Consider the following 17,949-nt stretch of genomic DNA (forward strand, 5'->3'; position numbering starts at 1 on the left):
CCTCCTGCAATGCAACGATTTGGCCATCACTGGGAAAGAGATCCCTAAAGTTTTTTTAACCATTGCTCGCTGATGACTTTTTGGACGAGGATTTAAATACAGAATTGCAGCCGAAATGATCAACTGGTGATGATTTTAAAAACTGGAGTAGGCAGTAAATAAACAGACCAAGCCATCAATGGCTCATATCGCCATTGTCCAGCAATGGATTTCAGGATACAATATTCAATTCAAAGCTTGTTGATTCTCCACTGGCAGGTGAAATCAAAGGTCAACAAAACAGAAGTACATTTATTAGCATTTCTAAATACTTTCATGATTATGTTATAATTATCATAAGGAAAATTTACCAAGAGCTACTAAGATCCCACCATCACCTTGCCATCACAGATGAAAATCCAAGTAATTCCAAGTTTTTTAAAAGAGCCTTTCTCTTTTACCCTTTGCCCATTTCTCACTTCATCTGTTTGCAAAGTATTCTTAGCCCTCACCATGTCTGAAGGTCAAAGGCAGCACAGCAGACCATTTAGCCTATCACATCTCCGTTGTCTCATTAAAATCAGTCACAGTTCCATTCTAGAAATGTCAATTGTTGCTGCTATGTTTTAAATGAAAAGTCTTTAGTTTTCAATCTGTGGTAATGTCGATGTGCATTAGAAATCCATTCAGTCCTCCCACAAAGGTGAGAACGGTCTATTCATTAACAGGCAGAGAATGATGTGGGTGTGATGAAGTTACCCATAAGAGAACTCTGACAATGTACAAAATCAAAATCAAGGCTCACGTATTCAGAATTGGATTTGATAGTTATCTCTGTCAACACAACAATTTGCTACTTGGGCCAGAAGCCAGGATTAAATATTTCATTGTAACCTTGGCCTTGTCTTATTTTAAAAAGAAAAATTCTTTGACTTGATTAAGCCTTAAACACAGACTGATAATGACAGTGGAGTGGCGGATTGCTGGTGTGAACATCAGGTGTGGCCAAGATTCCGGTCATGAAGACGTCACTTGGTGAATAATAGTGGAAGAAGTCTTTTCTTGTACAGCAGGTTATCTGTAATCACATTTCATGGTTTAATTAGCTGCTGCAGCATTAATGTATGGTTAATTTTTGATTGGCTGCCAGTTATTAGAGATGTTCCACAAGGGTTGGTGTTGGGGGCTGATTCTTTTTACGTTGCAGATGAATAATTTGGATTATGGAATTAATGGCTTTGTGGCCAAGTTTGCAGGTGATACAAAGGGAGACGGAGAGGCATGTAGTGTAGAGGAAACGGAGGTTGCGAAAGGATTTAGATTATGAGAATGGACAGAGAAGAAATATCATGTTGGAAAGAGTACAGACATGCACTTCAGTAGAATAAAATAAACAGGCAGACTCTATTTTAAATGGGGAGAAAATTGAAAATACCCAGATACAAAGAAAGGGTTCTGAGAGTTCTCATACAGGATAGCCTGAAGTTTGAGACACTGGTGAAGAAGCCAAATGCAATGCTACATTAATTTCAAGAGGAATAGAATACAAAAGTAAGGATGTGATAGCACTGGTGAGACTTTACGGAGCACAGGGTACAGTTTTGGGATTCTCATTTAAGAAATGATGTGCTGACATTGGACAGGGTTCAAAAGAGGTTCATAAGAATGATTCTGGGAATGAAAGAGTTGTCAAACAAGGAGCAATTGACAGCTCTTGGCCTGTACTCATTGGATTTTAGGGGAATGAGGAGGGATCTTATTGAAAGATTTTGAACGTTGAAAGGTATGGACAGAGGAGATGTAGAAAGGTTGTTTCCTATGGTGGGAGAGTCTAGAATATGAAGGCACAACTTCAGATTGAAGCTTAGAACAGAGATGTGGAGGAATTTCTTCAGACAGAGGGTGGTAAATCTGTGGAATTTGTTGCTCCAGGCAGTTGTGGAGGCCAGGCCATTGGGTGTATTTAAGGCAGAGATTGATGGTTCTTGATGAGCCAGAGCATCAAAGGTTATGGGGAGAAGGTCAGGCAATGGGACTGTGGAAAAATGGATCAGTCATGATTGAATGGCAGAGCAGACTCAATGGGCTGAATGGCCTATTTCTGCTCCTCCGTCTGATGGTCTTATGGTCTAATTTATTGTGTTTCTCACAATTTTGGTAAAACTACATTACAGTTATGAAACTTGTGTGTCGATGGAAATTAACTGCTTCAGTAGGGTCAGGTCTCAGGAATGGCCTTCAAGATCAAATGTCGATATGACAAAGGACTGGACGATAAACACCAAGGTCTACCTTTCTGACCTCCCACCAATCTGAAATCAGTAAACATTCTTTGTTGAGAAATTTGTAATTCTATTTCCCCTCCAGGGAGTTTATGCCAGTACAACTGCAATGTCAGACAATGAGCATTCACTTCCCCTATAGCAACATTATGAAAAGACCAATATCTGCAGAATGTGTTTGTATGCTTTTGATTGAGTGGAACATTTGCTGAGCAATAATTTAGAGAGACAGCATGGTAAGAGGCCTTTTCGGCCCACAAGCCCAACTGCACCCAATTGACCTACAACATTTTGGTAAGAAACCGCAGGACCCAGAGGGAACACATGCAGATATGGGGAAAATGTACAAACTTCTTAAAGACAGCGCTGGATTCAAATCCCAGTTGCTGGTATTGTAACAGTATTGTACTAACTTTATAGATAATAATGGTATTGATGGCTCGGCCTTCAATACCATTAATCCCTCAGTGCTGGTCAAGAAGCCATAAACTCTAGGCCTCTGTATCCCCCTCTGGAACTGGATCCTTGACTTTCTCATCGGAAGACCAAGTCAGTACGAATTGGAAGCAACGTCTCCTCCTCACTGATTATCAATACAGACGCACCCCAAGGATGTGTATTTAGCCCACTGCTCTACTCAGCGGAACATGACCCAGTCCTCATCGAGGGCTCAGTAGTGGAGAGGGTCAAGAACTTCAAATTCCTCGGTGTCAACATCTCTGAGGATCTTGTCCCGGAGCCTCCGTGTTGAATCAATCACGAAGAAGCCTTGCCAGCGGCTATACTTTATGAGGAGATTAGGTTTGTCACTGCAGACTCTCATAAACTTTTGCAAATGTAGCGTGGAGAGTATTCTGGCTTGTTGAATCACTCTTTAATATATTATTATTGTAAGATAGTTACAATATGGATGTTGGCACTATGAGGCTGACACAAACACTGAATTTCGTGACTTGTTCATGACAAAAGATTCTGATTCTCAACTGTGCCACCCTGATAATGATCAGGACATTAGAGAAAAGCCCCCTATTCTTCCTCAGCAACAGCCAGGTCACCAAAGAGGGAAGACAGAGACAGTTTGACATCTGAAAACATTCGATCTGCATTGCATTGAAGCAATGCTGCACATAAATAGGCCTTTTAGCTCAGCATGTTGCTGCTATCCTACAATATATTCCTTTTCCCACATTAGCACCGTTTCTTTCTCTGCCTTGCCTATTTATGCCTGTCTAAATGTCCCTTAAAAATAATGATCTCACCTGCCCACCTGCTCCAAGACTCTAATTGCCTTTTGGGGAGATATCAGAAATGCTCTTTCAGAGGAGAAATTAGGAAAAGGAATCAAAAAGGTGGGTGAACGGGAGCCCAAGTGTGCACTTCTCCAATGAATTACCCTTAGTATTGATTTGTTTTCAGAAACTATGAGAAATTAGTCTGGTTGCAACTGCTGGGGCATCAATCCCAAAAAGACTGACACAATTAACAAGATCTGTAAAGCTGGAATGTTGAGCAGGTAAAGGATTGCTGGAGGAACTGAGCAGGCCAGACAGTGTCGATGGAGGGAAATGGTTGGTCAACATTTCACCTCGGAAATCTTTATCATGTCTGACCACAGTTCCTCCACAGTTCTGTCAACTCAACATCTATGAATTTGCTAAAGGAGATATCAAATAAAGTCTGGAAGAGAGGAGAATATGGGATCAGAAGTTTGCACCGATGAGAGGGACAAAATCATAGGCACCCTCGTCCTCATGGCCAGGATATGCACAGGCAAACATCAGGACCCTCCCTCCAGACTCTCACATGTAGAACCTGGGCAAGTTAGCAGGAAGAGGAGCTGAACTCTCATTTGTCCAAAAGGCTGCATTCCTAGTCCCAATCCAGAGGGTTCAGCCGAGAGGGAACGCTGCATTTTCTGCTCAAAGATTAAACTGAGACCCCGGTCTCACAGGCTGACAGTTCAATTGAATGAAGTGAGGAGTTATTTCATACATCCTGGTTGATATCCTTTGCTTAGTCAACAGAAAAATCAGGATACTATCACCTTATCAAATAGCTGTTTGCAAATTTGGAGCCGATTCCACTTGTAAATGCACTTATGGCATATTTCATGGACTGAAGTGTTTTGAGACATTTTGGTTGGTGTTAGAAAATGCAGTTCTTTCTTTCGTTGCCTGAGAATGAGTTTCAGGCCCCACCACACTCATCTGAGGCTTACTGTTCCATGCTATTCACTGCCAGTGGCTGCATTCAGTGCTGTGGCAAATACTTCAATAGTGACAGGAGTCGAGAAAACCCATTGCAAATTGAAACACTTAAAACTGATCAGGGAAATCTCCTCCCCCATTGGCTGTGAATATTGAGGTTGTCAAGGTGCAGTGCACCTTATAAATGAGGAATGTCACCATGGAAACCCTGCGAACTCCCACTGAGAAGCCTCTTTGTTCAAGCTGCGCAGGATGCTTGGAAATGTTAAGCACAGGATTTTCGGTCCTTGAGATGCATCGCCTCCTTCTCGGCAGGTGTGGGAGCCCGTCCCGCCATGCCAGAGCCAACCGAGGAACCAGCACGTGAAACTCAAGGCAGAGCTGCCTACCAACAGTGTCAACCTTTCCACACCTCAAAAAGCAGTGGTTGGCCAACGTGAATCACTCCTCATGCACAAGGTGACAAATTGGTCTGAATGACACAACTGTATTAAAGAAGGAGGTCCATGTTTGACAAACCTGAGAGACTGCGATGCCATTGGCTGTCCTGATCATGTGATCATGAAAGATGAAAGGAATACACATAATCACATTTTCTATTGCTTAGGTACAAGAGAATTTCTTGCATCACCTAAATCTTTCAAATGACATGCAAAGTGAAGTGTAAGAGGCCAAACATTTTTCCAATGTATCCATCTCCTTCATTGTCATGTTTCAGAAAAACTCACAAAGCATGACATGCTACTCTTCCCCTCTAGCCGCGAGTCCAAGGTTGGCTGTAGTTTCTTGGCTGCAGATGAAACAATTGCATTTTATGGATTTTTCTGAAATCCCAGAGGGCTCTACTGCCAGTTAAGGACTTTTGAAGTGGTCAGTTGTTTTGTAGGAAACTGCTACTACGGTAGATGAGAGCATGTTCAAGTTCAAGTTAAAATTTATTGTCAGAGTACATACATGACATCACATACACCATCAAATTCTGAACTCAGCTAGATGAGTATTGTAAACATCAGCAACTGTAAACAGACTGTAAATTCAGATGGAATGTATATATAAACACATAGTACTCGAGTCCTTAAATGAGTCTCTAAATGAGTATAATTATCTCCTATTGTTCAAGAGTCTGTACCTGGTAAGACGAGTCTTGCGGCATCTACACCTCTTTCCTGATGGCAGCAGTGAAAACAGAGCATGATCTGGGTGATGTAGATCCTTAATGAGTGTTCAATGTAGATTTTCTTGATGGTGGGGAGAGTTTTGCCTGTGATGTACCAGGCTGTGTCCACTACCTTTTGCAAGGCTTTTCACTCAGAGGAATTGGTGACTCAATACCAAGCCATAATGCAGCTGGTCAGCACACTTTCCACTACACATCTCTGGAAGTTTGCCAAGATTTCTGATGTCAAACCAAACCTCTGCAAACTCCTGAGGAAAAAGAGGTGCTGACGGGCTTTCTTTGCAATAACCTCAGTCCAGGACAGGTGCTCTGAGATAGTGCCCTCCAGTAACTTGAATTTGCCGACTCTCCACCTCTGATCCCCTCAATGATCACTGGATCATACAACTCTGCTTTTCCTCTGCTGAAGTTCAGCTCCCTGAACTTGCTGAGGTTGTTGTCAGTCCACCATTCAGTCAGGTTTTCAATCTCCATCCTGTATGTGACTCATTAGCCCTTTTTATACAACCCACTCCCGTGGTATCTTCAGCGAACTTGTGTTTGGTTTTGGAATTGTTGTTGCCATTGACGTTCTACTACTTAGCCACACAACCATCAGTATTAAGCGAGGTGAGCAGGCGGGCGGGTGGGCTATGTACTATCCCTTTGGTGTTCCAATGCTGATAGAAATTGTGGAGGAAATGTTTTTACTAATCTGAACCAACTGGGGTCTGGAGGTGAGAAAATCCAGGATCCAATTGCACAGTGGGGTGTTGAGGCCCAGGTCTTGAAGTTTTCTGATTGGTTTTGAGGGGATGATGGTGTTGAATAAAGAAATTCTGATGGATGCATCTTTGGGCAGACTGAAGCTGTTGGTGTTATATTAAACTGAGGAATTGATTGACCTCAATCTGACAATCCTTAAACAGTGCACTCAGATGATCCCGGAGGATTAGCAAACCAATATCAATCTCCCAGTCCGTCCTGAAGCCTTGGTGTCCCTGGGTGGGCTATATTGGACATACTTGATAAGAAATTCCCAAACACTCTTTCTACACATGGGCAGGAAGAGCCTGGTATGTTTTGGTAAGTGGATGGATGATTTATGTGCTCCTTCCGGCACTTCCAAAAGGAATCCCAATGAGTTCTGTCACAGGAAGGGATTATAAGGCAGGCAGGAAATGATACGCTATTCTACTGGAAAACTCTGGCCAATAACCACTCAAATTAGTAAAGGCGGCTTTGGAATAGTCTCAAGTCCAAGAAGGAGGAGGACACCAGCTCACAAACTACGCACCTGACCAACACATCATGAGTCACCTCAGAACCCATTCATCTGGAGAAGAAGCCCATCAACTGCCCGAGAAGGTGGTTGTTTTCAATCACTATTTCAGTGAAAGCAGATCCTTGTTCTGTTAAGACTGTGTTGCAGCTGGTGTGCAACAGTAACCTCATGTTTAAAGAAGTCACGCTCTTCAATACACCAGAATGAAAGCAAGGGATTCAGTTTCCTCCAGGAATTAAAAAAAATTTAAATACTGAAAGTACACAAGATGACCTTCAAGACATGTTGTCTGGTTCTAGGGTACGCCTTAGAACATAACATCACAGTACAGACCCTTCAGCCCACGATGTACCGACTTATATATTCCTACTCAAAAAAATATAAACACTCCCGACCTCAAACCCCTGTATTTTTCATTCATCCATGTGTCTGTCTAAATGTCTTAAATGCCCCTATTGTTCCAGCCTCCACCACTATCCCTGGCAATGCATTCCAGGCACCCACAACTCCCTGTGTAAAAATCTTACCCCTGATGTCTCCCCTAAACCTTCTCCCTTCACTTTGAACAGATGTTCTCTGGTGTTTGCTACTCCTGCCCTTGGAAAAAGCTCCTGGCTGTCTCCCTTATGCATGCCTCTCAGAATTTTGCGACCTCTATTCTGGCACCTCTCATCCTTCTTCGCTTCAAACAGAAAAGCTGCAACTCTGCTAATCTTGCCTTATAATACATGTTTTCCAATCCAGACAACATCCTGGTAAAGTCAGATGTGACAGGAAAGCTAATATTCCAACTTGGTGAAGAAAACATAATACTGCATTCTAAATAGTTTCCTCCCTGACATCAGTGGAACTTCATCACAGCACAAGGGGACTCTCAAATAACTCACTGCAATCAACCACCACACAGGAAATTCCACACTCTTCACACTAATTATGGAATAATCTTAAAATGCATTTTTATCAATATCAGCATTCAAAGAGGCATTAATTACTGAAACAATTAACTAGTTCTGGCGTTTGAGTGAAATATTTGTAATACATTTAAAATTGATATGGTTATGTTTTCACTCTTTTTGTGTTATGTTTTTCCTGACACAATATGTATACCTCTGCTCAGTGCTTCTCAATACAGTTAAACAAGAAAGTCCACAGGTGCTGGGACTAAGTGCAATACACTAAAGTACTGGGGAAACTCAGCAGGTCACACACCAACCATAAGAAGTGAATTGTTATCAACAGTTCAGGCCTGAGTCCTTCATTCAGGTAGAAGGAAAAACAAGCAGGCAGAAATAGAAGAGATGCGGAAAGTTGGGGGGAGGGGGGAGGGGGTGGTGGTGGGAGAGGAAAGAAGGAGGGGACAGGAGGAGGAGCACAAGCTAACAGAAGTTGTCTATGGATACAGGTGGGAGAAGAGAAGAGCAAAAAGGATGAGGGACTGGGGAGAGGGTGGGAAGCAGGATAAAAGGCGGCAGAGGGATAGGGAAAGAGAGAGACGGGAGGAGTTTAATAGAAACTGGAATGGTCAATGAAAATGCTGACTAGCTGGAGAGCGCCTGATAAGTATCCAAACTACTACACAGAGGGGCTATCATGCAACGTGGCTGGCTTGGAAATGTCTGCTCATTTCAAGAGCAACTGGGGATGGACATGGAATGCAAAAAAAATTAAAAATTGGACAACTACAGAAATGCAAAGGTTTGATTGATGCAGTTGTGATCAACAGTAGAGCAGTGTAAACAGAGACAATCAAGTGCCAAGAGTGCAAAGATCATGTAGGGTTGGAATAGGTTACAGAAAGAGAGGGGAATGAGGTCAGAGAAGAAATTGTAAACAAGGTATGTGAATTTGTAAATCGTCCCAAATCAGAACAGGATCACAGACTTATCCCACCTCTATCCCATGCCATTCTCTTTGGCATTTGCACTATGACATCAGCCTTTGCTCTTTTACATTTCCGATAATGAGGAACAGCATCTCATCTTTGATCCAGGTTCACCATATCCTTAAGATGCAAAGTTCACATAAGCAGCTTTTATGGGGGCGTGGCAAGATGGCGTAGAGTCTAGACGTGTAATCTCGACCTCTCTGGCCAGACTTTTAAGTACCTGTTTTTTAACACTTTGTTTTCAAGTTTAAACTTTTTAAATTTTAGTTTAAAGTATTAAGGAATTATTATGACCACTAATGGTAAAAAGACTAAACCTCAAGTGCAGAAGAAGTTACATTTTCGAAGTGCTAAAGATTTGGGGCCTAGACGACTTGATACAGCCCCAGGCTCAATCTCTTCATTGTCTAAACCCCAAAGATCGCCTGTGGGAGCTGGAAAAAAAATGTCTATTGCTCACCAAGTGAAGGATGGCGCTGGAATTACCCGCTGGAATTCCGTTCTCCGGAAGAAGGTGCATGTTCCCAAGAAGTGGATCCCGATTTGGAAAGCATTTCGATTTCAACGGAGGGAGCACGCAGGAAGACGACTCCATTGTTGGAAGTGCATCAGGTAGCATTTCAATCTGAAGAAATTGTTTTTCTTCGCGAATTGATGAGAAAACGAGATACAGGGAGAGACCAGCGGCAACCCCCTGAGGAAGTCGGGGTGCCGTCGCTGGGAGACCAGACCCGCAGTAAAACTTTTAAAATGCCTTCTGTTGAGTTGCAGCAGGAGCTGCAGTAACTTGTTCTGCCACTATGTCAGAGAGAGCAGAGTCCACCTCACTGACAAAAGGCAAAGGAGGAAAAACCCAACACCCAACCCCAACCAACCAATTTTCCCCTGCAACCGCTGCAATCGTGTCTGCCTGTCCCACATCAGACTTGTCAGCCACAAACGAGCCTGCAGCTGACGTGGACTTTTTACCCCCTCCATAAATCTTCGTCCGCGAAGCCAAGCCAAAGATAGAAGGACAAGATCTTCTTTGTTTCTTTAAAGACTGGATTCTGCAAATATTAGGGCAAGAATTTTTCTCTGGAGGATTGTTACTGGAAAGAGCCCATAGAGCTTTAAGAAGAACACCCTCAGCTGGTCAACCACCGAGACCGGTAATAATTCGATGTTTGAGTTGTTTGGACAGAGAAGCAATACTGCGACATGCAGTACAAAATGCGAGACAATGACAAACTCCGTTATTGATTCAGAATAGCAGAGTCTTTTTTTATCCTGATCTGAGTCAAGTGGTCATTCAACGTTGACGTCGATTCAATCCAGTTAAAGAAGTTTTGTGACATAAAGGTTATAAGTCTACTTTTCGTTACCCTGCAGTGTTGAAAGTGTTTTATGGAGAGTATCAATTTTGGTTTTTTGAAACTGATTGTGAAGCAATGATTTTTGTTGATTCATTGCCAGATATAAAGACATAGTCCACCATTATCTCCTAAAGAAAAATCTGGTTGTTCTGGAAACGGAAGAAATGGCAGAAATGGGAAAAACGGGAATGGAATGAGTTTACCTCCTTCTGAAATGGGATCTTCGAGATTGGAATCTTTTGGATGAAAAGAAGAATTTTCTTATTCTATTTTTTTCTTTTGTTATTATGATATTTTGATGTAATTGACTGTTTGGGTGGGGAGGGAGAGATTTGCTCTAAGTTCTTTACTAGTCATCAGCCACTGGTGGGTGACCCACACCCAATTTTTGTTTAGGGGATTTTGGTAGTTTTTGTTTGGGGGGGGGATTTTCTATTTTTTAAATTTTATTTTCATTTTGTTTAGTTTTTAATTTGTGATTTTTTTTCTATTGGAGGGCCGATATTATTGGTATTTAGTAATAATAGTAGATATGTCAAAGTTGAGGTTTGCTACTTTTAATGTTCGAGGATTAAATAGATTAAGTGTAAGCGAGTCTTGGCGTATATTAAGAAAATGAAAATTGATATTGCCTTTTTACAAGAAACACATTTAAATGTGAAGGAAAGCATGAAATTAAAAAGGGACTGGGTTGGCCTTGTATATTCTTCTTCATTTAATTCTAGAGCTAAAAGCGTAGCAATTTTGAAACATAAAAAAATTATCTTTTGAATTACAATCAATGGAGGAAAAGGCAGGATATATTCTTAAATTGAATTGTAAGATTTTTATTGAATTTTGGACTTTAATTAATATTTATGCCCCAAATGCAGATGATGAAATATTTATTTCAGATGCATTTTTATGTTTGGGTCAGGCTAATGATAATATTTTAGTTGGTGGTGATTTCAATTGTGTTTTGGAACCTTTATTAGATAAATCTCCGAAGAAAGTTAAAAAATCCAAGATGGCAATTCAGGTCCAAGCGTTGATGAAAGATCTTAATTTAGTAGATATTTGGAGACGTCTTAATCTGACAGAGAAAGATCTTTCCTTTTATTCATCTAGACATGAATCGTTTTCAAGGATTGACTTTTTTTTAGTATCACCACATTTACAAGGGAAGATACAGCAAGCGGAATATAAAAGTAGGGTGATTTCAGATCATTCTCTGTTATATTTTACATATGAAACTTCTGAGAAAACTCAAATAGCTTATCATTGGAGATTTAATATAATGTTGTTAAAAAATATGGAATTTATTGATTTTTTGAAAAAACAAATTAATTTTTTTTGAAAGAAAATTCTAATTCTGTTCAAAGTAAGTTTGTATTATGGGATACTATGAAAGCCTATTTGAGAGGACAAATAATTAGCTATACTTCTAAAATAAAAAAAGAATTGATTAAATCAGAGTCTTGAATTAGAGAAACAGATCGATGAGTTAGAAAAGGAATTTCAGAAAGATGCTACAGAAGATCAAAAAATAGAATTGTCTAGGCTGAAACTGAAATATAATACTTTGCAATCTTATCAATTTGAATGTGTGATAAATAGGACTAAACAACAGTATTACGAATGGTAAGAGAAAGCACACAAGGTATTGGCGCGGCAATTAAAGAAAGAACAGATATCGAGGACTATTAATGCTGTTAGACGGAATTCTCATTACTTATAAACCTCGTGAGATTAATGATGAATTTTATTCATTTTATAAAAAGTTATAGACATCTGAAGGAAAACAGGAAACTGGATCGATTTATCTTTTTTTATCACAGTTGAATTTACCGATATTAGAGGATGGAGATATACAGGAGTTAGAAGAACCATTTACTGATTCGGAAATTAAAATGGCTATGTTGGAAATGCTGAACGGTAAATCGCCTGGTGATGATGGATTTTCAGTTGAATTTTATAAAATTTTTATGATGATTTATCTACAGTGTTTGGGGATGTACTATGTCAAGTTGGAGAACATTATGAATTACCTGAGTCTTGTTCTAGTGCTTTAATTACAGTAATTCCTAAAAAAGATAGAGATCCTCTGAAAATATCTTCATATAGACCAATTTCGTTGTTAAATGTAGATTATAAAATAATAACTAAAATATTAGCGAATAGATTGGCTAAATTTTTACCAAAGTTGATTCATATTGATCAAACAGGTTTTATAAAGAATAGATATGTGCGTGATTAGTTTGCTTAATGGATTTCGACAATCTTTAGATCACCCGATGGTGATATCCTTAGATGAAGAAAAAGCATTTGATACAATTGAATGGAATTTTTTGTTTACAGTTTTGGAGAAATTTAAGTTTGGTCCTTCTTTTATTGGATGGATTAGGGCTCTATTTAGTAAACCAGTAGCTAGAGTATTGACGAATAGTTTGATTTTGGAATCTTTTAAGTTAACTCGATCAACTTGTCAAGGTTGCCCTTTATCACCAGCTTTGTTTGAGTTGGTGATTGAACCTTTAGCACAGTTGATAACACAAAATACACAGATACAAGGTATGAAAGTTTTAGATGAGGAGTATAAAATTAATTTATTTGCTGATGATGTATTGGTGTATTTAATAAACCCAGCTCAGTCACTTTTGCACTTGAAGGAATGTTTAATACAATATGGATGTCTTTCTGGATATAAAGTTAATTGGGAAAAAAGTGAAATATTACCGGTAAGTGAAGAAGATTATTCAGTTTATAAGAATATTATTAATTTGAAGTGGACTGATCGAATTAAATATCTGGGTATAATTTTGAATGTTAATTATCAATCTTTATATAAATTAAATTATGCTCCATTAATGAAAAAAATTAAAACTGATTTGATTAAATGGAAAGATTTACCCATTAATTTAATGGGAAGGATAAATACAATTAAGATTAATATCTTTCCGCATATACAATATTTGTTTCAATCTATTCTGTATTTACTTGATAAATTTTTTTTTCGAGAGTTGAATAAAATGGTTAGGGAGTTTTTACGGAGGGGTAAATTTTCGAGAGTAGCTTTGAAATATGAGTTAGGGGGACTACGTTTACCACATTTTCAAAATTATTATGAAGCAGCACAACTTAAATTTATTAGTTCATTGATGGATTTGGTACGGCCTCCTAGTTGGGCTAAAATTGAGATGGCAAGTATTTCTGAATTTGAAATACATCAATTTTTGTTCAGGTGGAATAAAAATTTGTTACAACAATATCATGTGCCTATACTAAAACATTTAATTAAGTTATGGATAAATAAAAATAAAATGATAGGCTCTAGGGGTAAATTATTGGCTTTGACTCCATTGTATAATAATCAACTTATTTCTTTTACAATACATAATCAAAGTTTATTGCATTGGAGATTTAAAGGTGTGAAAAATTTGGGAGATTGTTTGAAAGAAGGTAAGTTTTTATCTTTTAATCAGATGAGGGAAGATTTTGGTATAGATAAGAACTCTTTATTTCTTTATTATCAAATTCGATCTTTGGTAAAATGTCTGTTTGGTAGAGATATGATTTTACCTAAAATGACTAAATTTGAGACTTTTCTTATGAAGGTACCAAAGAAGGGTTATATTTCATCTATGTATCAAATATTACAGGATGGTATGGATAAAAAGGGTTGGGATAGATCTAAAATTAAAATTAATTGGTTTTATTTTTTCTCAAGATGATTGGTTAGAAACTGTTATGATAGTGTAACTAGATTGATAAATGCACGTTATGCAATGATTAATTACAATTTTTTACATCAATTATATTTGACACCTGAAAAATTTAAAAAAATATGGTTTTCATGAATCAGATTTGTGTTTTAGTTGTGGTGATACAGTAGGAACTTTTTTTCATGCTGTTTGGTTATGTATACATATACAATCTTTTTGGAAGAAAATTCAATCGTTTTTAGAATACCTGTATAAGATTAAAATAGTTTTAGATCCAACAGTATTTTTATTGGGTAGTTTGCAACCTCTGAAAGGTTTGGGATTAGATAAGTTTCAGCTTGCTTTTGTATATTTAGCTTTATCTGTAGCGAAAAAATGTATTGCTAGTACATGGAAAGATACAAATATGATTGATATTAATAGATGGCATAATGAGATGAAATATTGTTTAATAATAGAAAAAATTACGTATGTTTCACATGATAATTATAATTTTAAAATTAATAAGTGGCTGTTACACTCAGAATATTTACATTTCAATTTATATTGACGAGTTTAATATGTATATTTAACTTTTTCTTTAATATTCTTTCTTTTTTCTTTTTTTTTAATGGGTCTCCATAGGAGAGTTGGCTGAAGGGGGGGGGGGGGTTCTTTTTTTTCTATATATAAAAAAAACGTTCATGTTCATGTTTAATTGCTGCATATGTCATATATTATTTGTTTTTTGAACGAATAAATAAAGTTTTTTTAAAAAAAGCAGCTTTTATAGTTTCAGTAGAACTGACCATTTCTGATGTAAGGTCATCAACGTATTTCTGATAAAACATAGAATAATACAGCACAGTACAGGCCCTTCAGCCCTCAATGTTGTGCTGACCCATATATTCCTTCCTAATTTTTTTTTAAAAAAGTACTAAATGTGTGTGTCTAAGAGTCCCTTAAATGCCCCCAGTGTTTCAGCTTCCACCTCCAACCCTGGCAAGGCATTCCAGACACCTTCAACTCTGCGTAAAAAACTTACCCCAATGTCCTCCCTAAATTTTCCTCCCTTCACTTTGTAAATATGTCCTATGGTGTTTGTTATTCCTGCCCAGGGAAACAGGTGCTGGCTATCCATCCTATCTATGCCTCTCATAATCTTGTAGACCTCAGTCTCCTCTCATCCTTCTATGCTCCAAAGTGAAAAGTCCAGCTCTGCTAACCTTGCCTCATAAGACTTGTTTCCCAATCCAGACAACATCCTGGTAAATCTCCTCTGCATCCTCTCCAGAGCTTCAACATCCATTCCCATAATGAGGTGACCAGAACTGAACACAACACTCCAAGTGTGGACTTAATAGAGATTTGTAGAGTTTCAACATGACCTCTCTACTCCTGAATTCAATCCCCCTACTAATGAAGCCCAGCATCCCATAGGCATTCTTAACTATCTCATCAACCTGTGCAGCGACCTTGAGGGATGCATGGATTTGAACCCCAAGCTCCCTCTGTTCATCCACACTCTTAAGTAACCAACCATTAACCCTGTATTCAGCCTTCTGGTTTGTCCTTCCAAACTGCATCACCTCACACTTATCTGGATTGAAATCCATCTGCCACTTTTCTGCCCAACTCTGCATCATGTCTATATCCTCTTGTAACCTTCGACAAAATTCAGCTCCATCCACAACTCCTCCAACCTTCGTGTCATCTGCAAACTTACTGACCCATCCTTCCAGGTCATTTATAAAAATCACAAAGAGCAGGAGTCCCAGATCAGATGCCTGCGCACTCCACTAGTTAACGACCTCCAGGCAGAATTCTTTCCTTCCACTACTACTTTCTACTTTCTTGCTACAAGCCAATTTTTTATCCATAAAGCCAAGGTTCCACTGATCCCGTGCCTCATGACTTTCCGGATGAGTCTCTCATGGGGGACCTTGTCAAATGCCTTGTCAAATGCCTTGTCAAATGCCTTGTCCATGCAGACCACAACCAGCACCCTACTCTCACCAATTTCTTTTGTAACCTACTCAAGAAAGGCAATTAAACGTGAGGCAAAACCTTCCCTTCACAAAGCCCTGCTGACTATCCTTGAGAAGACTGTACTTCTCCAAATGCTCATAGATCCTATCCTTAGGAATCTCCCCATTAGTTTGCACATCACTGACACAAGACTCACCGGTCTATAATTCTCAGGATTCTCCCTATTACCTTTTTTAAACAATGGGACTACATTTGCTGTTCTCCAATCCTCCGGCACCTCCCCTGTGGCCAAAGAGGATTCAAAGATCATAGCTACTGCTCCAGCTCTCTCTCCTCTCACTTCCAACAGCAGCCTGGGGTATATCACGTCTGGCCCCAGGGACTTATCAATCTTGATGTGTTTGAGAAGATCTAACACTTCCCCTTCCTTAATCTCCACATTGTCACCGTGATCAAGATCCTTTTCTCTTCGCTGATGCAAAGTATTCATTTAGGACCTTCCCAACTACCTTTACCACCAGGCACATGTTGCCTTTATCCTTTAGCAGTCCAGTCTTCATTTTTGTCATCCTTCTGCTCTTCATATACGCATAGAATGCCTTGGGGTTCTCCTTAATTCTACAAGACAAGACTTTCTTATGCCCCTTTGAGCTCTCCTAAGTCCTTTCTTAAGATCCTTCCTGGCTACCATATATTTCTTGTGAGCCCTTCCTGTTTCATGCTTCCTATGTCTAATGTTCACTTCCTTCTTCCTCTTGACTAGTTGCCTGACCTGTTTTGTCAGCCATGGTTCCCTTTTCCTACCATAGGATTATAGAACACTACAGCACAGAAAACAGGCCATTCAGCCCTTCTAGTCTGTGCCAAAACATCATTCTGCTAGTCCCACTGACCTGCACCCATTCCATAATCCACCAGACCCCTCCCATCCATGTATCTATCCAATTTATTCTACATTTAAATTTAAATCTTAAAACTTAAGAGTGAGCCGCATTTACCACGTCAGATGGCTGCTCATTCTTCACTCCCATCACTCTCTGAGTGAAGAAGTTCCCCTAAACCTTTCCCTTTTCACCCTAAAGCCCTCTTCTATTTATCACTTCTAATCCAAGTAGAAAGAGCCTGCTCACATTTACTTTGTCTGTACCCCTAATCATTTTGTAAACCTCTATCAAATCTACCCTCATTCTTCTACGCTCCAAGGGATAGTCCTAACTTGTTTAATCTTTCCCTGTAACTCAACTCCTGAAGGCTTGGCAACATCCTAGTACATCTTCTCTGAACTCTTTCATTTTTACTGACATCCTTCCTGTAGCTTGGCGACTAGAACTGCACACAATACTCCAAATTTGGCCTCACTAATATCTTATACAACCTCACCATAACATCCCAACTCCTGTACTCAATACTTTGATTTATGAAAGCCAAGATGCCAAAAGTTTTTTTTCTTCATAACCACCTTTTCCTTGTCCCAGGAAAAACCTCTCTTGAACCCAACACAAGTGGTCACTAAACTTCCTCCACATTAGTTCTGTGCTGTCTCCCTTGAACATCTGTTTCCAATTTACTCCCGCTAGTTCCTGCCTCATCCCTTTATAATTAGTCCTTCCCCAGTGAAACACTTTCCTAGTTTGTCTGTTTTTATCCTTTTGTGTCACTATCTTGAATCTAAGGGAGTTGTGGTCACTCTCACCAAAATGCTCCCCCTCCTGACCAGGTTCATTCCAGTACAGCCTCTCCTCTAGTCGGCTGATCTAAGTACTTTGACGGGTGATCTTTTTGTACACGCTTGACAAATTCAGCCCTATCCATCCCTCTTACAGACGGTAGGTGCCAGTCAATATTAGGGAAGTTGAAATTACCTGTAACTTCAACCCTGTATTTCCAAATATTCCAAATTCTGCCTCGGGGTCCCGAGGGCTATTTAGGGACCTATAGACAACTCTCAGCACAGTGATAGCTCCCTTCCTGTTTCTGATGTCCACCCACACCAACTCAGTGGACCCTCCCTCTGTAGCTACCTCTCTTTCTATAGCGGTGATACTTTCACTAATCAGTAATGCTACTCCCCCTCCCCCACTTTTCTACCTCCCATCCTATTCTTTTTAAAGCACCAAATTCCCAGTACCTC

General features: G+C 39.4%; 1 protein-coding gene across 11 annotated transcripts in view; it reads right to left on the bottom strand.

Moving 5' to 3' along the window:
• Positions 1-17,949, bottom strand: part of alg9 (ALG9 alpha-1,2-mannosyltransferase) — a 253,304-nt gene that overhangs the window by 84,220 nt on the left and 151,135 nt on the right. The window contains exon 15 of one of the 11 annotated variants that reach the window (XM_069895968.1): positions 359-1,057. The exons of the other annotated variants lie outside the window; for them this stretch is intronic. Within the exon in view, the coding sequence (XP_069752069.1) occupies positions 1,054-1,057 (4 nt within the window). The 3' untranslated portion in view covers positions 359-1,053. Of the gene's footprint in view, positions 1-358; positions 1,058-17,949 lie in introns of those variants that run through there. 11 annotated transcript variants of the gene reach the window in all.

The sequence above is a fragment of the Narcine bancroftii genome, chromosome 8 (assembly GCF_036971445.1).
Source record: "Narcine bancroftii isolate sNarBan1 chromosome 8, sNarBan1.hap1, whole genome shotgun sequence".
Classification (NCBI taxonomy): Eukaryota; Metazoa; Chordata; class Chondrichthyes; order Torpediniformes; family Narcinidae; genus Narcine; species Narcine bancroftii.